Source organism: Scyliorhinus canicula, chromosome 8, assembly GCF_902713615.1.
Source record: "Scyliorhinus canicula chromosome 8, sScyCan1.1, whole genome shotgun sequence".
NCBI lineage: Eukaryota > Metazoa > Chordata > Chondrichthyes > Carcharhiniformes > Scyliorhinidae > Scyliorhinus > Scyliorhinus canicula.
This window is the reverse complement of record NC_052153.1, coordinates 41,641,690-41,662,925: the sequence shown is the minus strand read 5'-3', so window position 1 is coordinate 41,662,925 and position 21,236 is coordinate 41,641,690. Positions and strand designations below refer to the sequence as shown.

General features: G+C 45.9%; 1 protein-coding gene across 2 annotated transcripts; it reads left to right on the top strand.

Moving 5' to 3' along the window:
• Positions 1–4,116: 4,116 nt before the first annotated feature.
• On the top strand, positions 4,117–19,290 carry LOC119969978 (protein FAM166B-like). Of its 2 annotated transcripts, none has more exons than XM_038803944.1 (5): positions 4,117–4,275; positions 9,571–9,803; positions 13,804–13,985; positions 14,072–14,264; positions 19,012–19,290. In XM_038803944.1, exons 1-5 carry the CDS (start codon positions 4,199–4,201, stop codon positions 19,104–19,106), a joined length of 780 nt encoding a protein of 259 aa, XP_038659872.1. In that variant the 5' UTR covers positions 4,117–4,198; the 3' UTR covers positions 19,107–19,290. The 2 variants fall into 2 exon arrangements, with proteins under 2 accessions (XP_038659872.1, XP_038659873.1); XM_038803945.1 differs by lacking the exon at positions 4,117–4,275 and adding an exon at positions 5,626–5,847.
• Positions 19,291–21,236: the final 1,946 nt, after the last annotated feature.

Below are 21,236 nucleotides of genomic sequence, written 5' to 3'. Positions count from 1 at the left end.
GCATGGTGGTTAGCATCAATGCTTCACAGCTCCAGGGTCCCAGGTTCGATTCTCGGCTGGGTCACTGTCTGTGTGGAGTCTGCACGTCCTCCCTGTGTGTGCGTGGGTTTCCTCCGGGTGCTCCGGTTTCCTCCCACAGTCCAAAGATGTGCGGGTTAGGTGGATTGGCCATGCTAAATTGCCCGTAGTGTAAAGTTAATGGGGGGATTGTTGGGTTACGGGTTACGTGGGTTTAAGTAGGGTGATCATTGTTCGGCACAACATCGAGGGCCGAAGGGCCTGTTCTGTGCTGTACTGTTCTATGTTCTATAAGTCCCCTGGGCCAGATGGGATTTATCCTAGGATTCTCTGGGAAGCCAGGGAGGAGATTGCAGAGCCTTTGTCCTTGATCTTTATGTCGTCTTTGTCGACAGGAATAGTGCCGGAAGACTGGAGGATAGCAAATGTTGTCCTCTTGTTCAAGAAGGGGAGTAGAGACAACCCTGGTAATTATAGACCTGTGAGCCTTACTTCGGTTGTGGGTAAAATGTTGGAAAAGGTTATAAGAGATAGGGTTTATAATCACCTTGAAAAGAACAAGTTGATTAGCGATAGTCAACACGGTTTTATGAAGGGTAGGTCATGCCTCACAAACCTTATTGAGTTTTTTGAGAAGGTGATCAAACAGGTGGATGAGGGTAAAGCAGTTGATGTGGTGTATATGGATTTCAGTAAGGCGTTTGATAAGGTTCCCCACGGTAGGCTATTGCAGAAAATAAGGAAGTATGGGATTGAAGGTGATTTAGCGGTTTGGATCAGTAATTGGCTAGCTGAAAGAAGACAGAGGGTGGTGGTTGATGGCAAATGTTCATCCTGGAGTTCAGTTACTAGTGGTGTACCACAAGGATCTGTTTTGGGGCCACTGCTGTTTGTCATTTTTATAAATGACCTGGAAGAGGGTGTAGAAGGATGGGTTATTAAATTTGCAGATGACACGAAGGTCGGTGGAGTTGTGGATAGTGCTGAAGGATGTTATAGGTTACAGAGGGACATAGATAAGCTGCAGAGCTGGGCTGAGAGGTGGCAGATGGAGTTTAATGCGGAAAAGTGTGAGGTGGTTCACTTTGGAAGGAATAACAGGAATGCAGAGTACTGGGCTAATGGCAAGATTCTTGGTAGTGTAGATGAACAGAGAGATCTCGGCATCCAGGTACATAAATCCCTGAAAGTTGCCACCCAGGTTAATAGGGCTGTTAAGAAGGCATATGGTGTGCTAGCCTTTATCAGTAGGGGGATTGAGTTTCGGAGCCACAAGGTCATGCTGCAGCTGTACATAACTCTGGTGCGGCCGCTCCTGGAGTACTGCGTGCTGTTCTGGTCACCACATTATAGGAAGGATGTGGAAGCTTTGGAAAGGGTTCAGAGGAGATTTACTAGGATGTTGCCTGGTATGGAGGGAAGGTCTTACGAGGAAAGGCTCAGGGACTTGAGGTTGTTTTCGTTAGAGAGGAGAAGGCTGAGAGGTGACTTAATAGAGACATATAAGATAGTCAGAGGGTTAGATAGGGTGGACAGTGAGAGTCTTTTTCATCGGATGATGATGACCAACATGAGGGGACATAGCTTTAAATTGAGGGGTGATAGATATAGGACAGATGTCAGAGACAGTTTCTTTACTCAGAGAGTAGTAGGGGTGTGGAACACCCTGCCTGCAACAGTAGTAGACTCGCCAACTTTAAGGGCATTTAAGTGGTCACTGGATAGACATATGGATGAAAATGCAATAGTGTAGGTCAGATAGGCTTCAGATGGTTTCACAGGTCGGCGCAACATCGAGGGCCAAAGGGCCCGGACTGCGCTGTAATGTTCTATGTTCTATCTATTGAACATTAGTTGGGGCGTGAGGGTGGGAGGGTTGTGGGGAGGGGGATGGTGTGTGTTAATGGCGACCATGGGTGATCCCTAATTCCTTTTTGTCATTTGTTTGCGTGAATATGTGGGCTAATGTTTGGGGGTTTGGTGGGAGGATGGGATCGCTGTTATTGATATGGGGATTGATATATTTGTTACTGCTTATTGTTTATTGTTGGTGGGTGTAAATTTGGGAGAAAATGTGAAAAAGGAGGAGAATAAAAAAAATTTTTAAAAACAGAACCCGGATTCAGGTCCATATCCATTCTTCCATGGGCATTACCCTACCTATGTACCAAGTGTTAAAGACAGGAGGGGGTCAGTTCAAACAGAACTAATCTGTCCTCTTATTATTTGTCCATAAACAGAAGGTGTTTCGAATTTGTTTTCCAACCCCTCAATTTTTGTGTGATTCAATTTCTAGTAATAACCCCACAGCAAACTCAAATTAGGATTAACTCAGGTTAGGTTATTAAACACATAAAAGAAAATGTGAAAGGGAGTGACTGCAACTTCCCACTTAATAACAATAAAGGGAGGGATCGAGAAAGGAGGTTATATAGTACAGAGACCATAGGGAAAATGAACATTGGCTCAAATGAGTTCCAGAGTCCAGCATCAAAGTGTAATGAGGAATTTTCAGAGGTCAACTGACTGAAGACTGGTTTGTGTTTCCAGTGGTGTTGATATCACAAGGTAATGTTGTCAAACTAGGACTGGATCAGTTCTGTATGCGATAGTACAAATTCTTCCCTGCAGAATCAGGTTAAATGAGGGCCAGTTATCCAACCTGGCCAGAGTTGGCTTCTGTGTGACCTGCTGGTCGGATGTTAATCAGCAGACTAGTGTGTCATGTGAGAGTGCCTTCACCGACCCATGTCCCCGAGAGCACCCTATCCTGAACCCCCCTTGGCGGCAATAGCGGAAACTCCGCCACCTGCCACCTAACAAATGCCTGAATCTGCATCTACCTAAAGGTGTTCCCTGTGGGAAGACCCCACTTCCCCTCCAACTCCTCGAGGGTCGTAAACTTCCCGTCGAGGAAGAGGTCCCCCATCCGCCTGATACCAGCTCAAAAACCCTCCATCTATCCTCCCTGGTACAAACCGGTGGTTCCCCCGTATCGGGGACCAAACTGAGGCCTTCACCTCCCCCCTATGATGTCTCCACTGACCCCAGATTTTGAGGGTAGCTACCACTACTGGACTCGTAGAGTACCTTGCCGGGGGGAGTGGCCTCTAGCAGCAGCTTTGTACGTTCCATCTGCAACAACTTTTTCAGTACCGCCCACCAAATTGGCAAAGCTGTTTGATTGGTCTATCTCAGAACAAATTCCAAATTCTCTCCAACTATCAAACTCCCTTTGCCTTGCCGATCTTTTTAGTTTGTCATCAGTTTATCGGTAGCCACCAAAACTTCACAATCCTGAGAACTGACCCTTCTAGTTCCGTTCCGAGGTGGTTTTATGGCCTTTATTTCATTGTATAATCTATTCAATCCACAACATTTACTTTTATATCTAATTGTTCTGGGTCAACTGCTGCATGGATCTACCTCCTACACTATCTTTCTCTGGTGTGTGGTAGTTTTCTAATGCAAGAGTCGGGTCTCGATTCAATCTCAGCACTTGCTTAATTTCCACTCTTTCACCCCATTCAGTCAGCCCATGGACCTTCCTTCTTGGTCATCACACCTGGACATTCAGACAATATTTAAACTTGCCAGTAGCTTCCCCAGTGTGTCCAACAACATTTGCATCTCTCCATTCGATAGATCCCTCTGGAATAGATATCACCTGAGTACACACTCTAGTCAATTGGCCTGTAGATGTTACAACTCTGGCACGTGAGTCATAATCAGGTGGGCATGATTGCGCAGTGGTTAGCACTGCTGCCTCACGGCGCCGAGGACTGGGTTCGATCCCAGCCCTGAGTCACTGTCCGCGTGGAGTTTTCACATTCTCCGTGTCTGCGTGGGTCGCACCCCCACACCCCAAAGATGTGCAGGGTAGGTGAATCGGCCACGCTAAATTGCCCCTTATTTGAAAAAAAAATTGGGTACTTTAAATTTATATTAAAAATATGTGTCATAATGACCCACATTACCACTATTCAGCAGCAGTGGGATGAGGCCTTTAATTGGGCATTAAGTTTCCACTTCAGGGCCTCAATTGGCCTTGTGGTGGGAAAACCATCTGTGGGCATTCATATCCCAGACTTAATTGCCGTGTAAGCAGGAAGGTGACAGAGACTACAATGTCAACAAACTCACCACGGGGGGTGGGTGGGGAGGCACAATAGTTAGTCCAATGTGCTTGGTGATCAAAGTATTGAAAGGAGTAAATATGAAGAGACTGTTTTCATGTGTGGGGAATATCGGCCATGGGTATGTTGTGTTACGCTTCTTCATGTAGCATAAGCTGCTTCCTTGATGTATACTCTGACAAAAGAAGATTCAGGCTTGGAGATAGGTTCAACACATGTATTGAACAGTTAACAATTCTCTTACTTGAGTTCGACTCCCCTGCTAATCTTGCTGTAGTAACTCAACCTAACTAACCAGTCTGCTCTAATCCATGCGGTGGGTGTGATGCTTCTGATCTGCCCCTGTCTTTCTCTCTGAGTGTCGCCTATGGAAAGAGAAAGAGCATGTGTGCCCTGTCCTTTTATATGGGTTGCCCCCTTGTGGTAGTGTCACTTCTGGGTGTCTTGACTGCCTATTGGTCGTGTCCTTTTCTATGTGTTCATTAGCTGTATGTCTGCATGTCATGATGTCTCTGGTGCTCCCTCTGGTGTTTACTTAGCCTTAGTGTATTTACATTAACCCCTTGTCTATTTACAGTGATGCATATCACCACAGGGTAGACTTAAAATTATAACTGGGCCATCCAAGATTGAAATATGGAGCAGCTCGTTCACGTGAAATCCAATGGCAATATGGTATGCTCTTCCTGACAAGGCTTCTGGTAAATGAGTCAATTGAAATGATCAAGACTGGGAGTGACTAATTTTTGTAATGTAAGAGTATGGAGACACATGGCTTAAAGTCAGTAACTGGAATGGGGTACAGCCCAGCCACGATCTGACTGAGTAGGAGAATGGACTTGCATGAAGCAGAGAGGTTAGAGGTATAAATGTTAGATACAGGGAGAGAGGGAAGCAAATAAAAGGAGGTGGGGGTGCTGGCCTTTCAAAAAGTGCATTCAAATGGCAACATTGTTTATTGGACTATCGAAGAGTAAAATTCATTCAAGGTAACGACCTGATGAGTAAAAAGGCGTCTCACATCTTACAGCCTGCATTATCACACATGCTGGAACTTTTTACAGAGAGCCACCTGACACACCTAAATTAACTTTGAAGCATTACAACAATATGTTTAAGTCGAAGGTGCAAATCATGTAAACAAACCGCTAACTCTTTTCATTTGCGTGCACAGACTGGATGTTAATGGGACTACATGGTGTTTGTTCTCTCTCTAAAGTGCAGCGTGTTTGGTTTTAGATACACAGCGCCACGCACTTAGCAACAATAACCCAAATATAACTAGATGCAGCAAACAAACTGGAATGATGGCTCTAAACTAGCATGTTCAGTGCGGCTTCCTTGCACTGGGGAGCATAGTGCAGACTGCAGTGACAGTCTTTCAACTCTCGGTGTAAAAGTTAGCGACCTCTGTTGCAAGCTGCCGGGATGTTTGTGACCAATCCCGTGACGCCGTTGTTAAAGCAACATAAATGCCGCTGCCTGGTTACTGCTGCACCTCAGCCCAACTACAAATTAACAGCCAGGAACAATTTGGGATACGACAACCCTTTGCTTAACCAGGATATCACTTCAAGGATATTGCTTTTCAGATTCATTATTTATTACTCTTGGGTTGATCTAAGATGCCGTTCCCATTACCTCTCAAGGCAGAGAATGTATTCAGTACGTTTGATCCGAACTTCATGCCTGGGTAAGATCCGAGATAAATGTTCTTTCCTGAAAGTAAGTTGTGGAGGTGCTGCATTTTGAGGCAGCCCTGTATGTTTGTTCACTGATCCAGTTTCCCTCCCCAGCTGGCAGTGGCACAGGTCTGGTTGATGCCCACACATGCATTGAGTCCTGACTGCCACTTCCCCAGACCAGGACCCAGGTCACCTCAAACCAGCACCACACAGGAGCACCATTGTGGGCCTTGGGAATACTCAAACCCAATTCACCCATTTGCTTAGGGGATGAGGCAAACAGAAGAGATGGCAGCGAAAAATAGCTTTAAAAATGGAGTCAGATTAAACGCTGAGCTGTGTGATTTTGGAATTTAGAAGAATAAGGGGGGGGATCTTATACAAACATATAAAATGATGAAGGGAATAGATAGGATAGAAGCATGGAGGTTTTTTCCACAGGCGGGTGTAACTAGAACTGAATCTGGAATTCCCAGCATAGTGAAGCAGTTGGGGCGATCTCATTAAATGTTTTTAAGGCAAAGGTAGATAGATTTTTGCATAGTAAAGGAATAAAAGGTTACGGTGAGTGGGCGGGTAAGTGAAGCTGAGTCCACAAAAAGATCAGCCATGATCTAGGGCGGGATTCTCCGACCCCCCCCCCCCCGCCGGGTCGGAGAGTCGCCGGGGGGCGGCGTGAATCACGCCCCCGCCGGCTGCCGAATTCTCCGGTGCTGGAGATTTGGCAGGGGGGGGACGGCAGCCGCTGGCAGCCCCCCCCCCGGCAATTCTCAGCCTGCGATGGGCCGAGTGGCCGCCCGTTTTCGGCCAGTCCCACCGGCGTATGTTACACCAGATATTTGCAGGCGGGACCTGGCTGTGCGAGCGGCCTCGGGGGGGGGGGGGGGGTCCCCATGGTGGCCTGGCCCGCGATCGGGACCCACAGTGGGCCTGTGCCGTGGGGGCACTCTATTCCTCCGCACCAGCGGCTGTAGCAATCTGCCATAGCTGGTGCGGAGATTATCCCCTCTGCAAATGTGTTGGGATGACGCCAGCCACATTGGTGCTCCCGCGCATGTGCCAAATCGTGCCAGCCAGCAGAGGCCCTTTGGCGCCGGTTGGCATGGTGCCAAGCCCCTTCCCCGCCAGCCGGCATGGCGCACACCATTCTAGCGCCAGCCTAGCCCCTGAAGGTCCGCAGGATTCCGCACCTTCGGGGTGGCCCGATGCCGGAGTGGTTCGCCGGTAGGGAAGAATCCCGCCCTTATTGAATGGCAGAGCAGGCTCGAGGGGCCAGATGGCCTACTCCTGCTCCTAGTTCTTATGATTCAGTGGAAGAGCACTTACTGCTGCTTTAGAAAGTTGTGGATTTAGGTACCACTCCAGGGGCTTGCTCACATAACCTAGAATTATACTTTGCTGCTGTACTGAGGGAGTGCATCTCCAGCAAGGACCTCTCTTTCTGCCTTCACCATTACTTCTGGATATACCCTTGACATCATCCCCCTGCTCTTCCACGGCTATTTGCTGTTTCTTCATTACAACATCTACAAAAGTGGGCCAGGATTTTCGGATGGCGGGGTTTCCCCACCATCATCCAAAGAGTTTGCGGTGAACAGATCACTGCCGATACTAGCTGTCGGTAATTGACCACTTAAGGACCTCCAAAGGGCAAGGGCAGGTGGACCAGCCTAGGCCTCGGCCGTCCAAGTGAAAATTGTGGCGAGGTCGGGAAAGGTACCCCCTGCTGGGGAATTCTAAAACTGCCAAGCGGGCTAGCGTCCACATGCCAACTCCATCTCTCCACTACGTTCTGTTGTCAAACTATTGATGAGTCAGTGTCCTCCAATTAAACACCTGGAAGACCAAAGTTATCCAAATTTAAAATTCTCATCCATTTAACTCTCTTCATGATCTCACTCCTCCTTATTTCTGTAGTCTGCTCCATCCCAATAATCCCCCTCAAGAACGTTTCCTTCCTCCCACTCTGGCCTTTTGGAATTTGGGCCCTCGGTCACCTAAGCTCCATGCTCTGGAATGTTCTCCCTATATCTGTCTGCCTCTCCCCCATTAAGAAAGCCTTAAAACCAACCTCTTCATACAACCCTTGGTTGCCCCAGTTAACATCTCCTTATTTGGCATGGTGGCCATTTTTATCTGATTATGTATCAATGAAGCACCTCAGGACAGTCTTTGGTTGTAGTATACTGTTGACAAGGTTAGGGGCACTGAATCTATTATGATGCTGCTTCACAACGTTCGATTCTCTTCAATAAATGGACAAACAACACCCTGAAAGAATATACATCGTCTGCCAAAAACAACAAATAGGATTTATTAAGTGGTATGAAACTATGAGGAGTAAAAAAGGAAAATAGATTTTTATGTGGTATTTATCATCCCTCAAGGAATCCCAAAGTGATTAATTACTTTGAAATTATTATAAACGCAACCACTAAGGTCTCATTAACTGCAAATGATGTTCCTGGTTAATGTGTTTTCCCAGTGCTAGCTGTAGCTTTTGGAAACAAACCCCAAAATGAGTCTCCATGTTCAGAAGAAAGGAGCGAATTGGGGGGGAATCTGGACAAAGGCAGAAAAATAATAGGTAGACAGCTTTAGAAGGTTGAGAGGTGATTGAATGGAAGTATTTAAAATGATAAAGGAATTCAATATGATAGATGCGGAGAAACTATTTCCTCTGGAGTACTAAAACTAAAACTGGAAGAAACAAGGGTGAAATTAGAAAGCATTTTGTCACACAAGATAGTGGAAATCTGCAGCTCCCTTCCCCAAAAGGCTGTTGTGGCTAACCTATTTGCATTCAGTTAGGTTGTCAAAGGATATAGAATAAAGACAAGTAATTGGAATTGAGATAGATTAAGTAGGATTTAATTGAATGATGGAATATGTCTGAGGAGTTGAATGGCCTCCATGTTTCTGTGTAACAACAGCAAGTTAGGAAACGTTAAAAAAAAAGAGTACCTGATTTCTTTTTCCAATTAAGGGACAATTTAGCATGGCCAATCCACCTCCCCTGCACATCTTTGGGTTGTGGGGGTGAGACCCATTGCAGACACAGGGAGAATGTGCAAACTCCACACGGACAGTGACCCGGGGCTGGGATTGAACCCAGGTCCTCAGCACCCTGAGCAGTGAGGAAAATTAATACCTGGCTGATTCAGTGGGGAAGGGGAATATTTTATCCATTTATTTTTTACTGCAGATTATATATGGAGGATAGAGTATCTGAGGATAGCATTAGATCATTTCCTTTCAGAAAATAACATTTTAGGGTACTGTAAATGGGTAATTGGAGACCTGACATCTGGTATGTGTAGTATTTTTGGGAGGAATGGGTGATGTTTGACCATCGTTCCAAAAGCTGTCCACCATTGGAGTTTTCCTCTTGTCATGTCTGGGTCCATTGTCGGCTGATTGATAGAGATTTACTGTTATTATCATTGGTTATTCATGTAATTGTGGTTGATAAATTTTTGTTAACAAGGGTATTTAGGGTTACGGAAGCAGGAGATGAAGTTAAGATACAGATCAGCCATGATCAAACTGAAGGGTAGCAATAGCTGAATGTCCCCATGTTTCAACATACCGATGGTAGAAGACAATTTAGGTGGGTCATAATCTTTTTCATGTAGTAATTCCTGTGTTTTGTGATATAGTCAGATTGAAGCTGAAATATCTGGCCTCCCCACCTCAATAGAAATGATTTGAAAACTCTGTTCGTTTTGCAGGTACGGAGGGTACATTCCAAAGTTACGAAGCCACTTCGGGGAGACCTATGGCAACGCTACTTTGGGACTGCTGTCATATGAACCTGGGCAACCCAAGTCACCGCGTTTAACCCTAACCCAAACAAAACCACTGTACAACCCCCAGGTCCCAAGGCATCTGCTGAATAGGACCTACGGGCACCCAGAAATTACCACGTATGCGGGACAGGTGCAGAATACAAACATTAAAAACGGTGATGTTGACCCTTTGTGATTCAGTGAGGCTTGTTTCATGATAATTCACAGATGACTAAGAGGCACAAGGAATGTTTAGTTCAATGTAATCCCACGCCGTAAAAGAAATAATGCTCCAGAGTATCAGAAAAAGATTTTCTTTCACAAGTTCTAGAAAGAAGATCCTTCTGAATTTAGTCTCCGATTGCTGATCGCGTGTTGCTTGCATATATTTGCAAACAAGACAACTGAAAATCCAAAGGAGAATTGAATTTGTTATGAAAATAATTCTCGGGATGGAGACATTTCTGGCAATGCTGGCATTTATTGCTGCTTTCTAGTTGCCTTATCCATAGTTTAGATTTGTTCCAAAATACTACTTGAGATGTTATAAAAATGTACCTTGAGTTCACAGTTGTGTGTGTGTAAGTACTGACGATCATCAGCTAGTCCATTTTTGATATTGGTTATATAGGAACATTACAGACTGCTCATCTGATTCGGTTCAACTGCTTTTTGGTTATTTACTTAAAATTCTCATCCCGTGTTTAGAACCCCTTTGGCTTCTCTACCTTTGTAAACTGCTCCGTTCCTCCATCCCCCAGCTCTGAACTCTCCATTACCTTGACTCAGGCCACTTATCCGTACTCCTCCCTTTCCTTTCTTTATGCCACCCATCATCCCTTTGGCACAACTGTCATATGAGGAGAGACTAAATCGGTTCATTGGAGTTTAGAAGATTGAGAGGGGCTCTCATAGAAACATATAAAAGTCTACCAGGATTAGACAGGGCAGATTCAGAAAGAATGTTCCCGATGTTGGGGGAGTCCAGAGGATAAGGGATAAACCTTTTAGGACTGAGGTGAGGAGAAATATCTGCGCCCAGAGAGTGGTGAATCTGTGGCATTTATTACAACAGAAAGTAGTTGAGGCTAAAATGTTGTGTAATTTCAAGAAGGACAGATGTTAGCCAGGCTATTGGGAGAACTCTGCTGTTCTTCTTTGAATGATGTTGTGGGCTATTTTACGTCCACCCGAAGGGGTAAATTTAGAGATCACTTAAAGAGCAAAAAGATAATCTTATGTTGTATCTGAGAGGTGGTACCTCTGGGTGTACAACACTCCCTCTGTACTGCACTGAAATGTCGGCCTGGATATTGTGCTTCAGTCTCTGAAATGGAACTTGCACTGTGATCTTCTGACTCAGAGAGGAGAGCGCTATCACTGAGCCACAGCAGAATCGGTCAATGTTTTTACTGATACTGCTGTCATCTTGACTAATAGATGATTGTCTAGAGGCAATGAACAACAGTTGAAATTTGACCATCAGGGCTCAGTGAAGTGAGAATCAACTGTTTCTTATTCAGCACCTTCCCATGCCACTGCAGAAGATGCAACGCCTGCCCCTTTACCTCCCTCCTCATTGTTAATTTGGTCTACTGTATTGGCTGCTCCCAATGCGGTCTCCTGTACATGGGGGAAACCAAGTACAGACTGGGGTGTCCGCTTTGCTTAACCCCTTCGCTCAGTCTGCAAGCATAACCCCAACCTTCCCGTCGCTTGCTATTTCAACTCGCCATCTTCCTCCCATGCTCACATTTCTGTCCTTGGCCTGCTGCAATGTTCCAACATAAACTTGAGGAACAATGCCTCAGCTTCCGATCAGGCACATTACAACCTTCTGGGTTCATCATTGAGTTCAACAACTTTAGACTGTGAACTTTCTCCTTTTAAATTCAAAAATATTTTTGACCCAATGCAATTCCACACCAACCCCCCCCCCCCAACACACACATACACACACACTCATCACAGGGCCATCTGTCATTGTTCTTCAGTTTTGTTTTCGCTGTCCTTTGTTCTCCTATTAACACATTATGCTCTCTTACCTTTATGTCACTATTAGTGTCTTCTGTAGTCCTTAACATTCCCATTAAACTTCCTTTTGTCTTGTGCCCTAAACATTTGTTGTGCAATCTCTCATAGTTCCTGTGGTAGGCTATATTAGTGGTGTCGCGGTACCTAGGTGGGATGTACCTTATACTGTAGTATGAGTGGTAGAACCTGCCTGCTGGTTCCGCCCAGCAGACGGAGCATAAGAGTCTGTGTTTCACCCACAGCAGTCATTCTGTACCGGAGCTGCTGGGGTAACTACTTGTTCATTAAAGCCTTCAATTGAACTACAATCTCGCTTCAGTAGTGATTGATCATGCATCAGTTCCTACCTATCACTGTCCTTCTACTTGCTGCTGGTTGCTTTGGGAGGGGTGGGGGGAGGGGTGTGGAAGTAGGGGAGGGTTGTTTTTTTTGGTCTTGTTGTTCTTTGTGTGGGTTGGGGCAGCGAGTCCGGAGTGGTGGAAATTTCTCTGTTTGGGGAGGGGATGGGGGTGTTGGATTGGGTTGCTAATATGGAGGGTTTATTAATAGACTAGTTGGTTGTGAGGTGGGGGGGGGCGACGGCCATCTTAGGAGGACCTGAGAGGTGGGTGAAACGTGGGTCTGGTGCAGGCCATTCGGACTGGATACAGTTGGTCGGGCTGGCCTGGAGTGGGGGGTGGGGGGGGGGGGGGGGGGGGTGGTTCTTGGAGTCCCCCGACCAAACTGGTCTCAGGGAATGTGAGGGAACTGAATGGACTTGTTAAGAGGTCTTGAGTATTCTTTCATTTAAAAAGTTTGACGGCGGATGTGTTTTTTATGCAGGAAACTCACCTGAGGGTTAAAGATCAAACAAAGCTGTGGAAAAGGTTGGGTGGGACAAGTGTTTCATTCGGGTTTGGATGTGAGGTGGGCAGCGGTGCTGTTTAGTAAGAGGGTGGCTTTCTCGGCGTGTAACGTAGTCGAGGGCCTGGGGGTAGCTATGTGATGGTTAGTGAAAGGTTAGAGGAAGCGTCCACGGTGTTGGTGAATGTATATGCCCTTAACTGGGACGATGTGGACTACGTCAATAATAATAATAAGCTTTATTAGTGTCACAAGCAGGCTTACATTAACACGGCCATTAAGTTACTGTGAAAATCCCTTAGTCACCACTCTAGTGCGCCTGTTCGGGTACACTAAGGGAGAATTTAGAATATTCAATTCACCTAACAAGCGCGTCTTTTGGGACTTGTGGGAGGAAACCGGAGCACCCGGAGGAAACCCACGCTGACACGGGTGAGAACGTGCAGACTCCGCACAGATACTGACCCAAGCTGGGAATTGAACCCAGATCGCTGGCACTGTGAAGCAACAGTGGTAAAGAAGGTCTTAGCGAGGACACCAGACTTGGATACGCATCGGTTGATTATTGGGGGGGGGGGGGGGGGGTGGATTTTAACACTGTCCTTCTACTAAAAAGTAAGGTTAAGGGAGGGGTTGTTGGGTTACGGGTATAGGGTGGATACGTGGGTTTGAGTAGGGTGATCATGGCTCGGCACAACATCGAGGGCCGAAGGGCCTGTTCTGTGCTGTACTGTTCTATGTTCTACTCTGCCTGCTCCACCCCTCTTAAACAGTAGAACATTCACCACCTTTCTCTCCCTCTTCTACGCTGTAGAAAGTTCATATGGACTCAAAAGGTTAACTGTTTCTCTCTCTACGGAAGCTGCCAGACGTGCTGAGTGTTTCTGGCATTTTCTGTTTTTATTTTATATTAGGTGCCTTTTACCTTATTAATTCCTCAGCAAATTACAATGGGCTTACAATTAATGGTATATAAGGGGCTGATTTAGCTCACTGGGCTAAATCACTGGCTTTTAAAGCAGACCAAGCAGGTCGGCAGCACGGTTCGATTCCCGTATCAGCCTCCCCGGACAGGTGCCGGAATGTGACGACTAGGGGCTTTTCACAGTAACTTCATTGAAGCCTACTCGTGACAATAAGCGATTTTCATTTCATTTTTTCATTTCATTTTCATTATTGTTACAACAGTAAACAGTTATTTCCACACCCCATTCCCCATTGTGTTGTTTGAATGTACAAATCATGAATGTGTTTTCCTCACTATGTATTAGAAAATAACTGTGTCACCTTTAATTGTAGGCTATTTCTATCCGAGAGATGGAAAATATCATTTTGCTCTGAAGCATTCTGTCTATGACAACAATCCTGAAGCAACATCTGCCATTCAGACGATAAAAGAGCTGAAACAACGTGAAATGATGGAGTGCAAAAGGAGTGATCTAATTGCACCAAATATGTCATCAAGGCCTCCATCTGTTATTGTAAGACTCTGTGGAGTTTTTATGATGCAGATATGTTCATGGTGTCTGAAGTAACACATAATGCAACTTCCGTTCTATTTGCTTAGCCAACAGGTGAAATAAGACCACCAGATAGTTGTACTTTCATCCCCATGGTATGTGAACCACCTGTTGACCCTTGTTACCCAGGAAGGATGTATACGTTCCAAACACCAGATGAAAATCCAGTGGAGCAGAATAGCAGGATCATTTATAGACCTGATTCACCACTCCATTCCACTTATAATGGTTTTGTTCCAGGTATGACCATTCTTTCTTCAACTCTTTCTCTCACTCTCATATTAATATCATTTAGTTTGCTTCATACTGTCTTGACGAGCTTGGGTTTTGTACATTGTAGTTAAAATTAATGAATACATGTTTCTTGATGATAGTCCTTTCACAATAGATCTCATTGCATGTTTTACTCTTCATACCATGGCAGGCATATCTCAATTAAGCTCCAGAATGTTTCAAACGATACATGTCATTCTACATTACCTTACCTCACAAGGGAGCACTCCTGCTCCTTGTTTGAAGAGATATTTAATAATATCAGGTTTTGGCTTGGAATACCAATCAATGCAATACAGGCTTCTCCAACCATTTCATAAGGGGGCGGGGGTCCACATTTAATTTTTTTTCTCACTCGAGGGGCTAATGAATAAATTTTGGAAAGACGAGAGGCATAGTTTAACGTCCTCGTCGCGTCCGACTTGGTATCGGACGAAGCCATTGGATCTCACTAGAGGCATCTCGCAAGATTTGCGACATTCAAAATGCCTCGCAAGATTTAATGGAGTCTCGCGAGATGTCGCAGGCTGGATCTCGCCTTCACTAGTGAGATCCAGATCAACAGATTTAAATTAGCTCATTTAAATAGGCGTTTGCATGATTCTCCCAGCACCCGGGACCTAATGGCCATGCCTGAGTGACCAACAAGGCGGCGTTTAGTATTGGTTTCCACAAACATGAACCAGTCGTAATAGCTCCTGGGGGAGTCTCCAAGGCCAACTGAGACCCCTGGGTAGTCGGGGACAGGACAGGGTGGCACCCTGGCATGCCCTCTGCCACCTGCTACCTTGATGTGGAGATACATAGATACATAGAAGATAGGAGAGCAGGAGGAGGCCTTTTGGCCCTTCGAGCCTGCTCCGCCATTCATCACGATCATGGCTGATCATCCAACTCAATAACCTAATCCTGCTTTCTCCCCATAGCCTTTGATCCCATTCTCCCCAAGTGCTATATCTAGCCACCTCTTGAATATATTCAAAGTTTTAGCATCAACTACTTCCTGTGGTAATGAATTCCACAGGCTCACCACTCTTTGTGTGAAGAAATGTCTCGTTATATCTGTCCGAAATGGTTTACCCAGAATCCTCAGACTGTGACCCCTGGTTCTGGACACCCCCATCATTGGTAACCACTTCCCTGCATCTACCCTGTCTAGTCCCGTTAAAATTTTATAAATCTATGAGATCCCACCTCATTCTTTTGAACTCCAGTGCGAACAATCCCAACCTAGACAATCTGTCCTCATATGGCAGTCCCGTCATCCCTGGAATTGGTAAATCTTCACTGCACTCTCGAGAGAGAGAGCAAGAACATCCTTCCTCAGAGAAAGAGACCAAAACTGCGCACAGTACTCCAGGTGTGGCCTCACCAAGACCCTGTATAATTGCAGCAACACATCCCTGCTTCTATACTCGAAACCTCTTGCAATGGAGGCCAACATACCATTAGCCTTCTTTATCGCCTACTGCACCTGCATGCTTACCTTCAGCGACTGGTGCACAAGGACACCCGGATCCCACTGCACACTCCCCTCTCCCAATTTACAACCATTCAAGTAGTAATCTGCCTTCCTGTTTTTACTTCCAAAGTGAATAACCTCACACTTATCCAAATTTTACTGCATCTGCCATTGATTTGCCCCCTTGCCCAACCTGTCCAGATCATGCTGTAGGATCCCTCCATCCTCGTCACAGTTCACCCTCCCATCTAACTTGGTATCATCTGCAAACTTTGAGATGTTACATTTTTTTCCCTCATCCAAATCATTAATATATATTGTGAATAGCTGGGGTTCCAGCGCCGATCCCCACTAGTTACTGCCTGCCAGTTTGAAAAGGACCCATTAATCCCTACTCGTTGTTTCCTCTCTGCCAACCAGTTTTCTATCCAATGCTGCCGGTGGAGTGGGGTGGGCACTGTAAGAAGTCTTACAACACCAGGTTAAAGTCCAACAGGTTTGATTCGAATCACTAGATTTCAGAGCGCAGCTCCTTCATCAGGTGAGTGAAGAGCTGGGTTCCACAACCACATATATAGACAAAGTCAATGATGCAAGAGGATACTTTGAATGCAAGTCTTCGCAGGTAATTAAGTTTTTACAGGTCCAGACTGAATGACTGGAGAGAGGGGTAATCATCGGTTAAAGAGGTGTGAATTGTCTCAAGCCAGGACAGTTGGTAGGATTTTACAAGCCCAGGCCAGATGATGGGGGGGTGAACGTAATGAGACATGAATCCAAGATCAGAGTATCATCTTGCATCATTGACTTTGTCTGTATATGTGGCTGTGGAACTCACCTCTTCAATCACCTGAAGATGGGTTTTTAGTTGAGAGGCTGAAGTGGGGGTGTATTGTGAGGGTTATTGAGGGGATATATTGAAGACTTCAAGGTAATTTAGACAAGTTGAGTGAGTGAGCAAATGCATGGATAAATGTGAAGTTATCCACTTCGGATGAAGAAACAGAATGACAGAATATTGTTTAAATGGTGATGGATTGGGAAATAAAATTACAGTTAAAATGGAGTTGTGCAATTTTCCTTCAAATCTTTTATCAACCGACCCAATTCCTGAGACCAGATTATTGTCTGACATCGAGTTTAGTTAAAACCGGAATTGTGGGTTGGGGCTTTGTTTGAAAATATTTTAAATTGCAACTTCTCACCCGGAGGGTTATAATTCCAGCTTCACAACCCCAAGCCCTCGAAAATTGTCACCAATCACAGCAACATTGTTTTTACCCTAAATCTCTCATATCTGTCCAACAACCAGCCTTCCATTTAGATTACCACATTTCCTGATAACATATGCCTGCTTTTTCAAACCGACCCCTCATAACGACCCTTTAATAAACACACTATTTACAATCAACATATATTAGTGCCATTATTTTTTTCTTCTTGATATGGGATGGCATGGTGTCACAGTGATTAACACGGCTGCCTCAAAGTGCCAGAGACCCAGGTTTGGGTGACTGTGGGGTTTGCCCTTTCTCCTCATGTCTGCGTGGGTTTCCTCCGGGTGCTCCAGTTTCCTCCCACAGTCCAAAGATGTGCCGGTTATGTGGATTGGCCATGCTAAATTGCCCATTAGTGTCCAAAGATGTGTAGGTTATATGGAGTTATGAGGATAGGAGAGTGGGCCTAGTTAGGGAGCTCTTTAATAATATATTTATTAATAGGCTTACATTAACACTGCAATGAAGTTACTGTGAAAAGCCCCGAGTCGCCACATTCCGCGGCCTGTTCGGGTACAGAGAGGGAGAATTCAGAATGTCCAATTTACCGAACAAGCACGTCTTTCGGAACTTGTGGGAGGAAACCGGAGCACCCGGAGGAAACCCATGAAGACTCCGCACGGGCAGTGTCCCAAGCCATGAATCGAACCTGGGACCCTGGCTCTGTGAAATAACAGTGCTAACCCCTGTGCTACCTTGCTGCCCCTTTCAATGGGCCAAATGGCCTCCTTCTGCACTGTAGGAATTCTATGTTCTTCTAGTCCAATCTACATTCTAGTCCGTTCTACACTATGGGCTGGATTCTCCGTAGCCTGACGTCAAAATCGGGGCCAGCGCCGGTTTGACGCCGGTCCGCCATGCTCCACCCCTTCCAAACCGCGTCATTGTGACGCGCGCCGCACACAGTTTGTACGCCGTTGCCGCATCATCAGCCAGCCCACCCATGATGCTCCGCCCCTGATGGGCCGAGTTCCCGACTGCGCAGGCCACGTGTGGTCCCAGCGGTCGGGAACCCGGCATACCAGCTGCGGACAATACCCAGCGCCATCACAGTCGGCCAAGATCCGTGCCGCTGGCCGGAGGGGCTTCTGCTCAGGGTGGGGGGGGTGGCCAGGGGGTGGGCTGTGGGGTCGCGGTTGGAGGGTTCTAGCACCGTGTTTTACGCGCGACTGGTGCAAGTCATCGGTCGTGCAAATGCGCGGCCCAGGACCCAGCCATGCTCCGGCTATTTTCGGCGCGATCTGCGGGAGTTTCACGTGGCGCCGGTGCTAGCCCCTCACCAGTACCAGAATTTTCCTGTTGTGAACCTGCCGCGGTTTCTCCGTTGCTGCCGGCACGTAGCCTCAGAAACCCAATACTGTTTTCCTTATCCAACCAAACGTCATTTCATTAAAAGAAACTATTCCATTTATCAAACATGTGCATGCAGAGTTGGAAATATCTGCTAAATGGAGTAGCAATGGGAGTTTCTGGTGAGATTGGAGATTCATCAAAGATGTTAAGTACAATAAAAGCAAGAGGCTACAATAAATATATAAATAAGGAAATAAAAGTAACTCAGTAGAGCCATTCTGGTGCCATCTGTGGGATCTTTATTTTCTTTCATGGCATGTGGCAAGGCCAGTATTCGTTGCCCAGCCCTAATTGTCTTTGAGCAGAGTGCTCATTTCATCTGGAGTCACATTTAGGCCAGACCTGGTAAGGATGGCAGATTTCCTTTCCTATAAGGTTATTAGTGAACCAGACGGATTTACAATGATCGATAACGATTTCAGTGTCACTATTACTGAGACTAGCTGAGGCACAGATCACCACGACCTAGTTGAATGGTGGAGCAGGCTAGAGAATGGAATGGCCTGCTCATGTTTATGTGTTCCTAACTTCTCTGAAGTATTAATTTGTTACCAAGCAATCCCAGGTGTGAGCGTTGTTATGACTCATGAATATATATCGATTATGTTTTATTACCTTGCAGGTCATCAGTTTTCCATTGGAAAGAACTGGGGGCGCAGTACTTATAACGCTCTGGGCATTGGAGAGGATAAACCGCAGTCACTGTGCCCCACTTGATTTGGGAATGAGCGATCTAAATAGCTGAATTCAGGACCGTTTTCACATCTCTGAGAACATCAGGAAAACTTGAGTGTTGGCAGATCAATCTCAATAATCAAACCTATTGTTAATTTGATCATGTTCGCTAAATTGAAGTTGGAACTAATTCTCCTACACATTAAATGATGTGCTGAGAAATTCACAAAGACTTCTGTCCAATGGATTTTCAAAAATCCAGTTTTATTACGATGAATGTACTATTTGTTTACAAGGAACTTAAATTGTACGAAGGGCAATAATTTTTTCTGATCTTTAAATTTGAAGGGGTACTTTCAGTAAAAACTTGACAAGGAGTTGGTCCAGTGCCAAGATGGTGAGACACCTAGGGGTAAATTCTCCGCCAACAGGATTCTCCGTTCCGCTGGCAGCGCACCCCCGCCCACAGGCATCCCGGCAGCATGGGGTGGCCGCAATGGAAAATCCCATTGGCCGGTAGCGAGAATGGAGAATCCCGCTGACGGCACCAGCATGGAGGTGAGGAACGTTCCCCTCCCACAAAACTCTGGAATAGATGGCTGCCCACGCCAGTGGATATAACTGGTCCCATGGCACTAGTTTGAGGAACAGCATGGGGAGTTATCCCATTGTTCTGGGCAACATTTATCATTCAACCAACAATAACAATTTATTTATATATTACCTTTAAGGGAACCAAACATCTCAAGGGACATTATAAAATAAAATATGACACTGAGGACACGTAGGAGAACTTGGATTTGCCCTGAGTCATGTATCCGATAAAAATGGCGGGTGAGTCCCGATTTCGGGATTCCTGACCTCATTCTCTGACTGCAATTTTCATGAGTGCCCTTAAAGAATACTGGCTGCTTCCGGGCGCTCCTGACTTCGCCAGGTCCATTGCAGAGATAGGTAACTCCTATTCCTCCACAATTGTGATGAAGTCGGGCCAGGTTTTGAAGGGGTTGTGATTCTCAACCCCTCGGAAGAATCATGAACTCTAGTCTCTAAACTCTAAAGGTTAGTTCAAAAGGTCTCCTGCATGCACCCTATGCCAGGTTCAGCCCTTCCATCCACCCACAAGTCCCCTTATGTCCCCATGCCAGGCTCTGGCATTTCCATGCCCATTGACCCACTATGCTTTCAACAACAAATGTTCACCACAGTGTAAAGTGGGAGGTGTATGTTTTGAAAAAAATGTAATCCTTTGATCACTTTCCCTTATTTTGAAAAAATATATAAAGAACAAGCTCAGAAAAGTGTTCGTTGCCAGGTCCTTTGAAATTTGAAGAACCACAAACACTTGAAACCATTGACTTATGTCAACAATCATCGTGAAATTGACCTGGCAGAGCGGTCATGAGGAGCCTGCGGTGGCTTGCGGGGGAGAGATGTGGGCATGAGGCATCATGGATGAGGTATGGGGAGTATTGGAAAGTGAAGGGGGTATGAGGGATCAAGGCTGCAGAAATTTTGTGTTTTTTGTATTGGGACAATGTCTCAGGGTACTGAGGTCGGCCTTTTGACAGCCCACCTTGGCACCTGGCAGCCCTGTTGCTTCCTTCATACCTTTTCCCAGATAGGTTTGTCCGACTCCAGCTCGCATCCGGCCCCAGCAATGAAGATCCTGTCTTGACAGATATTTTATCCCGAGGCAGTGAGGGAAACAGGAAAATTTCCTGCTTCCCCCTACGTGCCTCGACGGAATTAAATCCAGGCCATTGCATCAAATGGGCAAAAAAAGGGGTAGATTTAAAGAACTGTCTTAAAAGAGAAGAGCAAGGGTCGACATCCGGTGACGGCGGGTGGGAGGCAGCCGCACAATGGAGGGCTCCTGTTCAGGAACGGCATTTTCGGGGCTTTAAGTCCGGTCCCAGGGTCCACGGAGGCGGTAAAAGCAGGGTGAAGGCGCAGAGGAGGCACAGTGAAGACACAGTAAAGGAAAATGTCGAGGATGAGCAAACAAAAGGCCGTAAAATAAACAGTTGAAGGTCCGTCGGGGAGTGGAAAGGTCACCGCGGGGTCACCAAGGAAAATGGAGGCTGGATCACCAGGGGAGGCCACATGGCTTACGGCTGAAGAAATGACTAAGGTGATGGCTGCGGAATTCGAAAGGCAGTTGACAAAATA